This window comes from Crocodylus porosus, unplaced genomic scaffold (assembly GCF_001723895.1).
Source record: "Crocodylus porosus isolate Cpor-Errol unplaced genomic scaffold, CroPor_comp1, whole genome shotgun sequence".
Taxonomy (NCBI): domain Eukaryota; kingdom Metazoa; phylum Chordata; order Crocodylia; family Crocodylidae; genus Crocodylus; species Crocodylus porosus.
In genome coordinates, this window is record NW_017728949.1 from 2,957,190 (window position 1) to 2,972,342 (window position 15,153).

At 38.7% G+C, this 15,153-nt stretch overlaps 1 protein-coding gene across 1 annotated transcript in view; it reads right to left on the reverse strand.

Annotated features, from left to right (window-relative positions):
• Positions 1 to 15,153, reverse strand: part of ALS2 (ALS2, alsin Rho guanine nucleotide exchange factor) — a 50,361-nt gene that overhangs the window by 19,619 nt on the left and 15,589 nt on the right. The window contains exons 5-16 of the mRNA XM_019554321.1: positions 13,949 to 14,309; positions 12,716 to 12,884; positions 12,310 to 12,406; positions 11,809 to 11,886; positions 10,478 to 10,654; positions 9,447 to 9,618; positions 8,930 to 9,110; positions 4,364 to 4,429; positions 1,395 to 1,557; positions 919 to 1,050; positions 565 to 693; positions 100 to 170 (exon numbers count right to left, since the gene is read on the reverse strand). Coding sequence (XP_019409866.1) covers positions 100 to 170; positions 565 to 693; positions 919 to 1,050; positions 1,395 to 1,557; positions 4,364 to 4,429; positions 8,930 to 9,110; positions 9,447 to 9,618; positions 10,478 to 10,654; positions 11,809 to 11,886; positions 12,310 to 12,406; positions 12,716 to 12,884; positions 13,949 to 14,309 — 1,796 coding nt within the window. The remainder of the gene's footprint in view (positions 1 to 99; positions 171 to 564; positions 694 to 918; positions 1,051 to 1,394; positions 1,558 to 4,363; positions 4,430 to 8,929; positions 9,111 to 9,446; positions 9,619 to 10,477; positions 10,655 to 11,808; positions 11,887 to 12,309; positions 12,407 to 12,715; positions 12,885 to 13,948; positions 14,310 to 15,153) is intronic.

The following is a 15,153-nucleotide window of genomic DNA, read 5'->3' on the forward strand; positions in this document are numbered from 1 at the left end:
TTTTTTTTTTTTTTTTTTTTTTTTTAAAAGGAAGAACATCCAAATACTTCAGAAAAAAACATAATTAGAAATAAGTTTGGATTACAGAGAAATACTCACACATTACCAGCTTCTTCGGAGACAGCCTCCACCCACACTGTGGACAGGGGAAAAATATGGTGCGTTGAGAACTGTAAGCAGGAAAAAAGGCAAAAATAAAAAAAGAAAAGAAACCTCACTGAGCATATGCCAGTTTGCCCCACCCCAAATTCTTTGTAATATACCCTCCCCCCATCTGAGGGCAAGATTGAGATGGATTTCAGTGAACCAGTAATATTTAAACTACTGCTTCAAATACCTACAACAAACCAGGCCACAAATAAAGACCATGGTGTACAAGTACTTTTGACAGTTGAAATAATCCACTGAATCTTTGGAAAACAGGAAATTTCTCCCTTTTTGGCATTCAATACCATTGTAAAGAACAGCATAAAAAACTAAATAAAAGATAGAAATTAATTGCATCCAAAAAGTTGCAGGTCATTAAGCTTGGGTGGAAACAATTGTGTTGTAGCAGGTTCTCACCTGTGCATGGACCAAAGCATCATTAAAGAGGATGAACCAGTTCACGGAGAACCTTCCAGCATGCTGTAAAACCAGCCCCCGATTACTGCTTTCACAGATTAACCGACGTTCTGGTTTCCTCAGGGAATCCTACAGTTAAGATCAGAAAGTGATCAAGTCATTCTTGATACTGAGGATGTTAGTTCACCATAAGTTGATTACAGCAATAGCCAAGTCTTTCTAAAATTAGAAATACTGTAGACAATGAGAACAAGCCAGTAAAATGGAGAAAGAAAACAGTGACTTCAGAAATCAGGTTAATGGGAATCTGCAGTATGACACTAGTAGCAAATCAACTGACCGCTGTGAGCATACCGTCATTTTCCCAGGGAAGGTCCTCCAAAAGCTCAGTGTGTATTCTGCTTCTTTCCTTTTCCGCCCAAGGTGGATAGCAAGAGTCTCATAGCAAGAACTAGAATCCTGAAGCTTCTGGTATTCTGACGATGTCTAATGGGGGAAAATAAACAAAACACTACACATTGAGAGATACCAGAGTCCAATACCACTACTTGCATTACACCATCACAACATCTCCATCTGGTCACTAAAAGTAACACGAAAAGGTAGCTAAGTCTGCTTTCTGTCACTTATACAGAGTTGATGCAATGGAGTTCTCAATGAAAGAAGTTCAAGGAATACTAAAAGCAGAGTGGTAAATGTGTTCATAAAATTTATATGATTTTACTACCTGAGGCTCTTCATATAAATCAAAGAGTAACATGCAACAAACAAGCTACTTCTATTAGGTTTCAGAAGCTCTGTAATACTGGGAAGAGATAAAGACATCTTACCACTTCAAAACAGGTAGCAAGCTTTAGCAAAACTCTAGCATAATTATGAAGCCTTCTGACTGGCAAGAAAAACAAGGCATTTAGCACTTCTACCAACTGGATACATTCTTCGTTAGTCTCAGAGAGCTTCTGTAGCAGCTCCTCATTTTTACTCAAGAAATCACTAGAGGGGGAAAGAATGATAGGATAAAAGCCTTAGTAACACTTTGCATATATGAATATAGGTCTTACTACAGAGTCCTCTTCTGGGTAATCTTAAAAAAAACAAAAACAGGAACTATTTAAAAACAAATAAACAAACCAAAAAAGAGAACAGCATGAAGCATCTATTTCCATTACGGCTTAAGAAAACATTATAAACATATTGGACTTAGTTAATTTACTAAGTACGTGCAAGCAATTTCTTTTCTGACTCTTAACCCGTTCTTCAATGAAGTGAAAGTACCGACGGAAGTTAACCTAGCTTCTTACTTGGAGAGTAATTTGTTGCTCTTATCATTAGATTCCCAACTAGTTAGCTGATATATATGAGACAGTAAATGGTTTTGTACCCCCTATCAAACAGTGTGCCTACAACACTGTTGTCACACAAAAATAAAAAAAATCCCAACTTGTGCTTATGTAGATAATATTTTGCCTCCCCTTGCTGTCCAAGCAGCAAGGTTTTATTGGCAGTATTTTTACTGGACCTACTGTATAGCTGGGAGAGGCACCTTTGGGCACAAACAGACCTGAAGAAAAACCCTTTGCTTCTCACATTTCCTTGAGATCATCATAGTTACAACAACATTGAAACCTCCTTGCCCAGGGAGGTTAAACAATTCTCCCCCCCACCGTTGAAGCAAGTTGCATCCTACTTCTAAAGTAAATATGGAATCTGTATAATCTTTAGTCTGATTTCCAAAAGGAAAAAACTAATTTACCTCTGAGAAAAGGGAATTGAGAAAAATGTAACTGAAAGCAAAAGTAGGGTTTCCTCACCAAAAAACAGCTCCCCAAAAACCCATATACAACCATGTTTGTATGACACGTCAAAGTAGTTTTCCATCTAGGAGCTATTTGAGCTGGGAGCCCGATAGGAATAAGGGGAGCCTAGAAGGCAGGCTACAGAGAACAAAGAATCAGCCTGGAGAACTGCACAGCAAGACCCCTTGGGTTCAATACAATTAATAAGATATTGCTTCACAAATATCAAATGAATATCTGGCCTAGTTCTGCCCACGGGATTTAAGAGCCCTCTTATTTAAGAAGCATTAAAGGGGGAAAAGCCTTCTTGGGAGAGAAAGCTATTTTTCTTCAGCACAAGACTAACCATCTGGATAGTATACATTTTTAAAGTGCTTTGAGATCTTTACACAGAAAGCTTTCTAGACATTAAATGGCACAAAGCCATCATAACCACAGGTCTTGCCTATTTTCTCAAAGGATATACCCAAAAGCCTACCAACAATAGGGAATCCTAGTGAGAATTTCCTTTTGTGAAAGGTTGGATTATATCTAATGCATCTGTATCAGGAAATATTCATGGACTGGCTTACATTATTAAATATCAATTGAGACAATATCCAACAGAGAAACTCTAACAGAATGATTTATTCTAAACATCAGGTTATTTTTGCTTTTCCTTGCAAGTCTTAGAGAGAAACTTCCAGAAAAAACAAACACACCCAACATTTCTCCTTGAAAATTTCAAAGCCTGAAAAAAAGTGCTAGCAATTTAAAGAGTCTCTAGCAACAGTATGAAAAGCTGTCACTATATGAAGAATTCGGTACCTGCAGTTCCAATATTAAAAATTATCAGGGTTTGTTATGGACCTACAGCTGTTTCCCAATTTTAAGTCTTGCAGCTCTTCATCCTAAATCAAGGAGGAAAACTGTTCCTTTTCCACAGTGGGACTTCATGTTTAACAAGTAGCATCTTTCCTCAGTTACACCCACAAATTCTTTACCTTGGTTCCACAGTACTTCCAACAATGCAACACAGTGACATGATTTATAACATGCTTCAAAGAAGCCAAACAACTGCAGGAAAGTAACTCCCACATTGCAAGGCAAGACAACACTGGCTGATAAATTCCCAAATTGCAATATTTACGAGAATGCAGATGCAGGAAAACATAATGCATCAGTGAATCCTAATCTGTAATTTATAGGCTGCTGGTGGTCCCAGGATTACACAAATACTCCTTTTCAATTTAAACCTTGATAAAGCTGTACAGTGGTGCATAGGACCTGGAAGGTAGGGATGTAAGTATCTTTTTAAAAAATAGCTATTTAACCTCCTGCAATTATATCAGTTAAACAGTTAACCAGTAACACAGTAGCTTCGATATGGCTGCTGCCAGGAGCCCGTTTCCCTGGGCCTTTGAAAGGGGGTGGGAAGGCAATGGTGGCAAACACCAAATGCAGCACCCATAAAGCCAGGGGTGGCAGCTGCAGGCAAGGGGCTTTCCATTAGAAGGAAGCACCTGTGAATGAGCAGCTAAATTGCTTAACTGATGAGTCAGTAGGTTGCCTGCTGTTTTCCTCTTTAACCTCATAGGCTATGGGTACTAGGTCCCTCTTCTGTCCCCTTGCTCTTCCCTCCTGTTCTTGAGGCACTGCACCACTTCCTTTACCCACTGCACTGTGCCTTGTGCTAAACATTAACTGATAATTCATTAGCATTACAAACACTAATCATTTCATTGTTTAACCTTCCACATCCCTACTGGGAGGCCAAAAAGCTTGGGAACTTTCTCGTTTCCCAGTCAATGTAGTATTAATTATTAAAGCAATTTTATCACTACTTAAAAGGTTTTAGTATTGAGATCATGTATGAAATTGAAAAAAAAAAAATTATACCCACACCGAGTGGAGTTAAGAAAAATCCTTTCCACATTTCATGCACCTACGTATTCTCTCTCTCAACTCTAAAGTTGAATTAAGTCAGCAAAAATCCATAAGTATTAGGAAAAAGATTTACTTACATGGCTGGTTTTGCAAGTAGGGCAAATCCTCCCATCACCACAAAGTTTGTTACAGATGTGCAATACCTAAAGCAGAAGGGGTGAGGTGGGAAAAGAAAAAAAAGCTCACTTCAAATAGAAAGTCACCTCCTAAACTCACAAGAAGAATCAGCACATCTCTCAGAAGTTTCCCAAACAGAAATAAGATTTTTAGTACTTATTAATAAGCATTACGGTTGTTGAAGCGTAATGTTTCCCAACAGAGTAACATACATTATTACTTGCACTTTTAAATTCTTAATATTAATACAAAACGGACATCAAGATCCCATAATAAAGTTGACATCATCTATACCATGGCTATTTAAAAGCAACTCATCTGCACCAATTTGGAAATTTGTTATCTGAACTTTCTAATGTTTATGCATGCATTAAATGGTCATCTGGTACTAAAAATGGTTTGTTTTCATTTCTCATGCATTACTTATGGAAGAGACATAGGAATCCTTCTTCCTTGTCATTTCAATTGCTAACTTGACTGAAGTTTTATGAATAAGCCTTCCTCCACCTACTACTTGCCAAGGAAACCAATCTTCCAAAACCTGAAGCAGAGAAATTCTCTTTCCCATTGTATTTGAAGGCAATGAACTTGCAGAAAAACTATTATGATTTAGGAGGAACATGTGAAAGTAGTGCTGAGCAAAGAATATTTTCTGCAGTGTGGGTCTGAGCTTTTCCATCCTGGGCAAAATGAAACACTTTGGCAGTATAGCTGCATACACACCAAGGAATACTTCACCGTTACCCTACCTTGGTAAAGTGCTCAGTGCAACATACCCAGTACTCTTCCCCACCTGCTGCAGGAGAGGCAAGACAGGCCACAGAAGCGTTGCTTGTAATCAGACATTTTGCCAAAGATGCACCTTTGCTCTGTAGTTGTACAAAAGCTTTCAAACTACCCAATTTACTAATACTCAGAGAGAGACCAATGGGAACTCAGTTTTTACTCCAGGGTTTGGACTAGATAAGAAAGGGAGAGAGAGTCTTGATCTGATGATGCTTTGAGCACTTTAAAAAGTCCATATACACTAGTGGATGCACATACTGGTGGTCTGAGTGGAAGGGAAAGGGGGATAGGGAGATGTATAAATATGTACTCTCTCCAGAAGAAGTGTAATGGCACACAGGGACAGGCAAGGCTCTTTGAGTAAGTGTGATCTCTCTTTTATTATACCAAGTAGTTGAAAAAAAGTTCAAGCTTTCAGGTGCAGCCCTTTTTCAGGCATAGGAAGCATTTGCTGCTCTGAGACTCCACCAAATGACAGAACTTAAGAGGTGTGTCAGGATGTCAGTGAGAATGCGAATAGGTAGAAATTTAGAAAGACAAAAGAGGTAGAGCAGAGAGGGGAGGGGGAAGAAAGTGGGGGGAAAGGCTAAGAAGGGAGACAGAGCAATAGAATACAAGGTAGAAAAAAGGCTGTTAGTGAAAAAGGAAAATAGTTGGAGATCAGGAAAACAGGAATGAGAGAAGCTCAGAGAGTGTGAAAGGATGTAGTGAAAATATTAAACAGGTAAAAAGGAAAAAAAACAAGGAGGTACAGCAGGGGAGGGAGGGGGAAGGAAGCAGGGGGGAAAAGGTCAAAGGGAAACACTACAGTGGTAATAATACAAGGTAAGAAAGAGGCTCTCAGTGAAGAAGGAAATAGTAGGAAATCAGGGACACAAGGGCAAAACAGTGGAGGGGGAGAGGGAGGGAGGGAGGGAAGAAGAAAGAGAGAGTCAGGTCAGGCAAGTACCTGGGTGAATCAGATGATGTCAGGCAGGTTGTAACGTGTCATAAAACCAATGTCGATATCGAGTCCATCCTTTTTTGTATCCTGCCACACTTTTACCTTTTCATTTCTTGGAGTCTCAGAACAGTGGAAACTCTATGCCTGAAGAAGAGGTGACTGCGCTCGAAAGCTTGCCAAGAACTTTTTTCCAACTACTCAGTCAGTCTAATAAAAGGTATCACATCTATTCAAAGAATCTTACCTGCCTTTAAACCATGTCTTTAAACCAACATGGCTACAACCAAAAGCCCACCTAAATGGAACACAAGGGATGTTATTAGTCATGTTCCTTACTACAATACTAAAAAAATCCAAGAAAATACTCAGACACTATGTTGAGAAAGTACAGAGATGGAGAAACCCTTAAAGTAATAAAAGGGGTGAATAAAGAAAGCTGTTAAAGCAGCAATAGGTATATGGTGAACCAGGACAAAACACAGCCTGGATAACATAAGAACAAGACTAACCCAATCAAGAACACCTTCCTTCCCTAACCAATAGCAAGAAAATCAGAGCCAAGTCAAAGAAAAATGAAACATGGAACAGTAAGACATAGCAAAAAAAGAAGATTGTATCCATCTGCAACTCTGAACAATTATTGTTATGTACCTATATGTTGGGGAGTGGGGGATTGGGTAAATAAACATTTATTGCTAAGTAAAAGGGACTGTAGGGGGACTGTCAGTTCAGTTCATTAGAGGCCAAGCAAGTCTTTAAATTACCAGGATGACGATGTCATTTATGTCTCTGCAACCTTCAAGAAAAATAAAATACTAGGCTAGTTTTCCAATTTTTGTTTGTTTAAAATGCATTAATTGCTCATATGAATAGAGAGTTTATGAAAATGATGACAAACTGACAGCCTTACAGACAAAATGGGAAGTGGAGGGGGAGAGAAGAGCGTCTGTAAACAAAACAAACCCAAACCAAATTTTACATGGCAATTCCAAAGAGAGGCCAAGGTCAATTGGTAAGGCAGACTGCAACAATGGTATGGTATCCCATACTGAAATTTGGAGTAAATACACTTGTAACAAGTCTATGAACTATTTCAGATTTGAGTTCACATTCCCTTAAGCAATATAAGAATCACTAAGCAATTAAAAAGTTCAGACTGGAACTGTACTAACTTCATGTTATTTTACAGTGCACAAGTTAAGAATAGCAGATAATCAGGCTAATACCACCATAATTCTATGGTGTTAGTAGATGATGCATTTTCCGGACACTTACCTGCAATCTATAATCCCATGACGTTTTCCCTTATGTTACGCATATGTTGAAATTGCAGCACACTAAAGTATAAGTGTGATAACTCAAGAGAGGACTACTGATATTCAAATGGATGCCAATTTCTTCCCAGTATAAAAAGTCAAACTATTTGATTGCTGGGTTTAGGATCCTGGGATCAAAACTACCTTAAGGTAATGCAAAGCAACTTCCACTAGATTGTACTAATATGGGCACTGGTAAACATTCACTACAGATCTCACGTGAGAATAACCAGTATGAATTGGTACTCCATACAGTTAATCTGTCTTTTACTAACAAACTAAAATTGATTAAGGCATGGTTATCTGGGAGTTTCAAGTATTTCTGTTATTAAACAAATGTACTTAGTACAAAAATCAGCCAAGTGTCAACAATGTATAGCTCCTCTGACCAGTACAAAAATTCATATTCTTTAGTAGGCCTCTCTCCAGGGGCAGACCCCTGCACAATTGGTACGTAGACTGGAAGTTTCATTAAGACCAGGATGTTCCTTCTAACAAGATAAACTCTCCTGGCTCTCTGGAAGAAACTGAAACCCTACCTGTACACTCACAATTTCTACCAGAAGAGCAGAGATTCTCCCAGTAGAAACCACTTCTATGTGGCCTGTAACCACCTTTAGTCATATGTGGATACTATAGTAACTGATAAAAAGAAAGTTAGGATAAGTACATTCAGTTCTGGGGAGAGATAAAAAAAAAAAAAAAAAAAAAAAAAAAAGAAGGGCTCTAGCTGTCAGATATAAATGGGTACAAGTATTTATTTAATACAATAGTGCTCAACCTCCAACCCACAAAAAAGGCATCATCCAGCTTGTGAGGCTGACTAGGGATTGGGAAATTTGGTGGCAGGAGAGCAATGGTGGCAATACAATTGCCACAGCTCTGAAAAAATTGTGCAGTGCTGGTATACTGACCCTACATTGGATCTGGCCCGCAGACCAATTCTGCAACACATGCAGCCTCTGGGCCAGAAAGTTGAGCACCACTGTTATAATAAAATTATGCTCGTACCTGGTAACTTATAAATACAGTTGTACAAAATGCTTGAAACCAAATTAACTCCAAAAAGCAGCTTTTCAGATCAGACTGTACAAGCCACTGCAGTATAATGATCTGTATTATACTGTGGTCAAAGATAAATTGTTCTTTAACGGATTTTTTTAAAGTGTTTTTTCTTTCTACAGCTATGTGCAGCAGGCAATCAGGGATTAGTATGAAGTCAACCACTAGAAATAATGCAACACATCAGAAGTTCCCAATTCACTCTATAAACTAACAGCTTGAACCATCATTTAGAGGGGTAGAACACTTTAATAAAATATGATGTTTTGAGCTGTAGTGCAAGATAGTAATTTGCCTAACATCAGCATGATACTTGGCAACTGAGATTTCCTTATGACAGTCTCCCCATGAGCTATTCTCTTTCAATGAACAGCACTACTGCTTGGCAGAATAACCATGAGAAAGAATCGGATACTTGCTCTGTGTAACTATCCAAGAAGAGACTTGAATGCTTTAGGATAGCCAGGTTCCTTGCTTCCTTTATCCCATGAAGGAAGCTACTGAGAGAAGCTCCATGTTGACCGATTAGGTAACACAGCTTACTGAACCTGCTTGCCATATTCTGCAACAACTGGATAGTTGTTGCATTGCCCAAGTTATCTGTAACAGACCAGACAAGAGATCACACTTACAAAAGATCAGTTATTAATAATTACTAGTCCATTTGATTACCCAAATGAGTTAATCAGCTATTTCAATGAATATAAATTGCCCAGTAAACAAATATCAGACTAACTAAGGTTTACCATTCATGTAATTACTTCAGCTCAAATAGTAATATTTACACTGGAAGCAGCAAAAGACATTGAAAGGCAGTTGTATTCACCAACTTATCAAAAATTAGTGAGGCATTGCATCTTTAAAGACTTGTAAAACCTTCATTGCTGCAATCTGGGGTAGTAAGGACATGGCAACTGTTATAAGGAATTTATTTACCCAAACCTAGAAGGGGTCTGAGGACTTGAGATTTGATTTCACTCAGTTTGAAATAGAACCTTCTCTCTGTAGAGGCCAATTCATGAAGGCTGGCGATGTATCCCATAATGTTTTTGTCCACCAACACCAAACAGTTGCTCTCCCCTGCGGTCACATTGCTTATGTACCCTAGCTGAGGGGAAAAGAAAAAGCAGCTTTAAAATTCACAGCACAAAGAAAGTATTAGCATGCTCTGGTGATTAGCACAGTATAAACTAAGCTACTCTGACAGAGCAGATTCTTTATTAAATACCAAGTGACTTGATGGCCAGGAATACACCTAACAGAGAAATGGCCTGTTATTTAACACTGTCAGCTGTGTTCTTCTTCCTCCCCACTCATCCGTCCTAGCAGTCGACCCATTTTTAACACTGGCTGGCAGAAGGATGATGGGGAGGAAGAAGTGAGAAATATATGTACAAAACACTGATTGTCAACCACCCTTTGGTATCCTAGTAACAAGAGTGGCTAAAAAAACCCTCTCAGATGAGGTTGCAACCTTAATTCAAACAGAAGAATAAATCATGAATTTAACCAGCATCAGAACATTTCTTTCTTTTTTCTTATGTATAGGTTGGCTGGCTTGTGTGGTACCTATCAGGCTAGGAAAGATTAAGATTCAATATTTAGGAAGCACTTAAAAAAAGTGCTCTGAAAGAATAAATTAAAGGAGCAAATCAGCCTGCAAGACAAAGTTTATTACTAAAGTAGTGCAATAGTCTCATCTTTAATGAAACATCTACACCAACTTGTTATGAAGACTGAAAAATGACTCCTGCACTACCATCTCACACCTATCAGAAGCAAGATTAGTCACCGACAACCCACCTTGGAGCTACCTCAGTGCTAGGTCAGATTCAAAAAACACCACATTACAAGACAGTATTTTAGAAGTCTACTTTTAATTCCATTTTCAGTAAGGAGAAGGTCTCCTTAGGGACACAAAAAATCTCTAGGAAGTACCAGCAATCAAACAAAGAACTAGTGCTCACCTTACTGCAACCTAGCAACAGAGTAGGACTCTTAGTGCAGCTGTTTTCAGACAAATTATTGTCCATGATCTCCTCACGACCACTATAATATAATCCAGGCTGGAAGTCCTCCCCATCCACCAAGAAAAGGGAATAATCTGCTCCTGCTGCTATACTCCAAACTCCAGCATCGCACACCTGGAGTTTGAAAGAAGAATGTCATAAACCAAAGGTGAAAAATTATTTTTCTTGACCCTCCCCCATAGTCTGCTCATACCAGAAGAGAGGTCTGACCACCAGTAAGCATACTATGTGGACTGATATTCTGTCAACAGATGTCTGGCTCCTCAGCAAGTAAAACTATTTCTGTCTCAATCTCTCTCTTCAAGGGCTGATCTTCTGCTTTGTTCCAAACTATTTTTTTTTTTTTTTAAAAAAAAAAAAGAGTCCAGACATGCATGAAGACAGTTGTACTATTGGCACCCACCCATTTATCTTGGAATTCCACAAGTTTAGGAAATAATAGCTGTTTAGGAAAGTCTTAATTAGCATGAGAACTGTTCACCAGGGAAGCTCAACATCAGGAGTAAACTGACGGAACTGAAACTTACCAAGGAAAATATATTGTGATGAACAGGTTATTTATACCCAATCAAAACAGAGTCATTTCCTAAATGTCTTGATTAAGGTTTCAAGAAATGCATACATGGAGTGACAAACATGATAACTAGCGTTTACAAAAGCAAAAAAGCTTTGATTAGGGTTATTTTTTGGGAAATACAAGGACCATGAACCGTAAAGCTGGGGGAGGGAGAAGCAGAAGGATGGCAGCTGAACTTGAGCAGGGAAAGCCTGAGATACCCGACTCCAATTTGTTTCTAAATCCAGTATTTTACAAAAAACAAAATAAACCTTAAGGAGTTTCCAAGCAAGTTGGAAACAACTGTTTGTAAAAAACAAAAACGCAAAAAACAAACCACCCAACAACCCCAAAACAGATCCCCCTGTGCATCAAGAAGCTCAGTGACAAGCAGAAGGGAATCCTTCTCCAGATAGACACAATACACAGAGGGGAAGTTAATTATGTTGTTTATTAATTGTTTTTATATAGTCTTCATTTTTAATAATTTAACACTTCCTCCAGTAACTGATTACTTATTTAAAGTAAACTGTCAGCTTAAAAATCGTGAGGAGAGTTTGCTATGTTGGAGATGCCTACTACCACATTTTTTTTTGGTTATTTTACCAAAATTGAAGGACAGAGCTCAATCTTGAAAAAAAAGGTATGGGTCATTACTACAGAGGATCCTCTGGGAGTAAACAAATGGACACCAAAAATAGGAAAGGAGTACCTTTGCAAGACGAGGGACTGTGGTTGGAGAATTCAAATGACCAAGCTGGCAGGAAATGTTGCTACCCCATGAATACACCTGTGCAAAACCAGGGGAAGAGAAAAAAAAAGAATTAATAGCTAGTGCACACAGAATTCTGCATACTAAATCCATATTACTAAACAACATGTATATGTTGTGGTTGCATGCATACCTATACATATGGTATTACTGTAGGGAAAGATAGTTAGAGGTCTATTTGGGGAGCAACTGAAGACGGGTTTTGAGAAGCAGGTTAAGAAATACTTCCATAATTGTACTCTTTCCCTGTATTTACGTTCTCTTACATACAGGAAAAAAGTGAGGGCAAATATTCACAGAAAAATGAACAAAGAGTTGAGCATGTTTTTCTTTTTGAAGCAAGTATCATGCATGCTATTAGACACTCTCCTTCCAACCCAGAAAACAGCAAACAAGTCAGCTAAATTTCAAATGTGCGTTAAGCAACCATTACCCTTGTACCTGGGATTTGGCAGTAAGTGCCAAAGAATGATGGCCACCAGCAGACAGCTGGATCACTTCTTTACCATCTAGACTTTTTACACATAGTGGCTGAAGCCTGTTAACCCAAAAAAAAACAAAAAAACAAAAACAAAAACAGAAAATCAGGGTACTCTCAACAAGAAGCCAAAAAACCCCAAAAAACCCAGCATGTTACATTTGCTTTGTTTTAAAGTTACACCAAAATATCAATTTGCAGCTCTTCAGCAGCAAACAAGAATAATTATCAGTAAAAAAAAGTTATTGAAGGTGTTTATATAAAACTGAAACTTGATAACAGAGCTTAGGCAAAATTCAGATTTCAAAGTCAGTGGGAGATTTGCTGTAGATATATGGGGTACAGAAACTTTTGTCACCAAGATCTTACCTTGGCAAAATATCACCATGTCCTAACTGTCCTTCCTTTCCTTTCCCCCAGCTCCACACCTCAGTTCTTAAAGACGGAAGAAGTGCATCAGCCTCACCACTATAGGTTGGGGTAAGAGCCACTGTTCTCATTTTTGCTCGTCCCACCTTCCTTAGGAGCCTTGGAGAAACTAGAAGTAACCCAGGGGAAAACCAGAATCAAATCAAAATCTTTCTTTAAAAAAAACCAAAGCCTTCCATTACCATCCTCCCCTCCCACACAGAAACTTGAGTAAAAAAAAAAAAAAAAAGGTCAGTTAAATTCTAATTCTAGATCAAATACATCATTTATATTAGAACAGCTAGTGTCATGCAATACAAACATTAGAATTGATTGATAAAGCTGTCTTAATTAACAAAAGTTTCGATACTGGTACAAAGCAGCAGTATGCGAGCTGACAGATTGAAACTTGTTCTATGCATTGTTTCCTCTTTGATAGCAGCAAATGCAAGCTATGAATTTACATTAACGTGAATAATGATCTTATTGCTAATAAAAGTTAAAGTACCCTGTACCCATTATACCCATTCAAAGAAATTTCCAATCAGCTCGGACATTATGTCATCAAAATCAACTTTACTATGCCTTCCTCTGGCAACCCCTGGCAGTTGAAGATGATCGTCTCCCATAATTGTACTATCTGTGCGTCCTATGGGTACCACGGGTATGTAAACAGTACATAGTCAGGAGCAATCAACAACATTAAAAACAAGAAAGAGATCTGCCAACTCGGAAGTAAAGTAAATGGTATATGGAAGTTTTTCCATGGCTCAAAATGAACCCAAGGCAGTAGCAACCAAAGGTCAGACCAACCAACATCTTTTGTGCAGCCTATATATAATGATCTGATTTCATAATAGCCAGCCAAGAATACCACCATTAATGCAGTATCACGGTGGCTTTGGGAAGAGTGTGGTTTTTTTTTTAAAAAAAAAAAGGACAAAGAAAAACCAAAACGTTCCTAATTACATTTACCTTTTGACTTCCTTTAAGAAGCACACACTTGCCGATAGAGCCCACATCCCTCACCTTCAACAAGATATGAAGGACTGATTAGTCTTTCTATTTACTTTCCAGAGGGCACCTGAATTTATGTTCATTAATGCATTTACTTCATATAGGGCCTTACCACCTTATGTAGCCTACTACATTAACTCTCCCTAGCATCTCTGCTTTTCTCCAAGTCATTCTTACCTTGGGATAATAATCCAGGCAGGGACAGTCTTCGACTGACTCCTTCAGATTCTTCCTCTCGAATATCCACTAGGCTAGAACTTTTCTTTCCTTGCATTGATTCCAATTTGACCTGCTCTTCCCGACTGTCCTTCAGCCCCTCCAGGCCTGGAGAAGCACTGCCAGACTGAGATCCTAATTCACCTGGAGTTGTACCATAGAAGTTTATTACTTTCTTGAGAGACAAAGCCCCAGCTTCATATGTAGCAGCTACTCTCACACCAACTGCTGATGCACAGGAGGCTACCAAGCTGTTCAGTGCAGATGTACCAGCACCTGGAGGGCTGGGGAGACTAGAACCAAATTCTTCTTCCTGGGAAGGCTAAAGTTAAAGAGGAAAAAAACAACAAAAAACAGAAATCATAATGGATAACATATACAAAGGATAATCTCATATAAAGCTCAATACTCTGAAAAATTCTACAGTGCTGAAACACCTGTTCAAAAAGGTACTCACTAGTTTGCTTTCAAACACTACACGATGACCTCAATCCTCTGGAAATCAACCAGTAGTTCTGAATGGTCTCTGTTCTGTTTATTGCACATGCCCCCAGCCCTGCCCATCTTCCACCCTCCTCCCAACAGCTCTTTACTATGATTGGGACATCAGTACAGGTTCCCTGCTGCCCACTTAAACAAGTAGCTATTTCAACTATTCAAACTAGTTAAGTGTTTCCACTGCACATGTGCCACTGAGGCAGTAAGTAGATGGCCCCAAGGCGCCTTACTGCACATAAATGTAGTGGACTGGACCAGCCTGCATAATCATGACATGATTGATCATGTAGTTTTGAAACAGGTAGGGCAGCCCCCTATTGATGCCAGAGCTCTTCCTAGCAGAAAGCAACTTCCCTAACATACACTAGGGAGTGGGACACACTTGGGTAGGTATGGAGAGATTTGTATACTGCTGAGTAGCTAACACTTTGGAATGGCTTTCTACTTGGTCTACACTATAATATCACATATACAGAAGCTACAGATTTCATAATTCAATGTTTAACGAAGTTGGAATCCATTGTTTTGTTAACTTACGTTTTTCTGTCCCCTCAACCTACCAAATAGCAACATTACAAAGCTAGTCTGGAAGAAAGTGTTTTCCTTAAAAAATAAAAAAAAAGTGTTTAAAGTTTCCTAGACTCTATTACACAGCCATCAAGATAGAA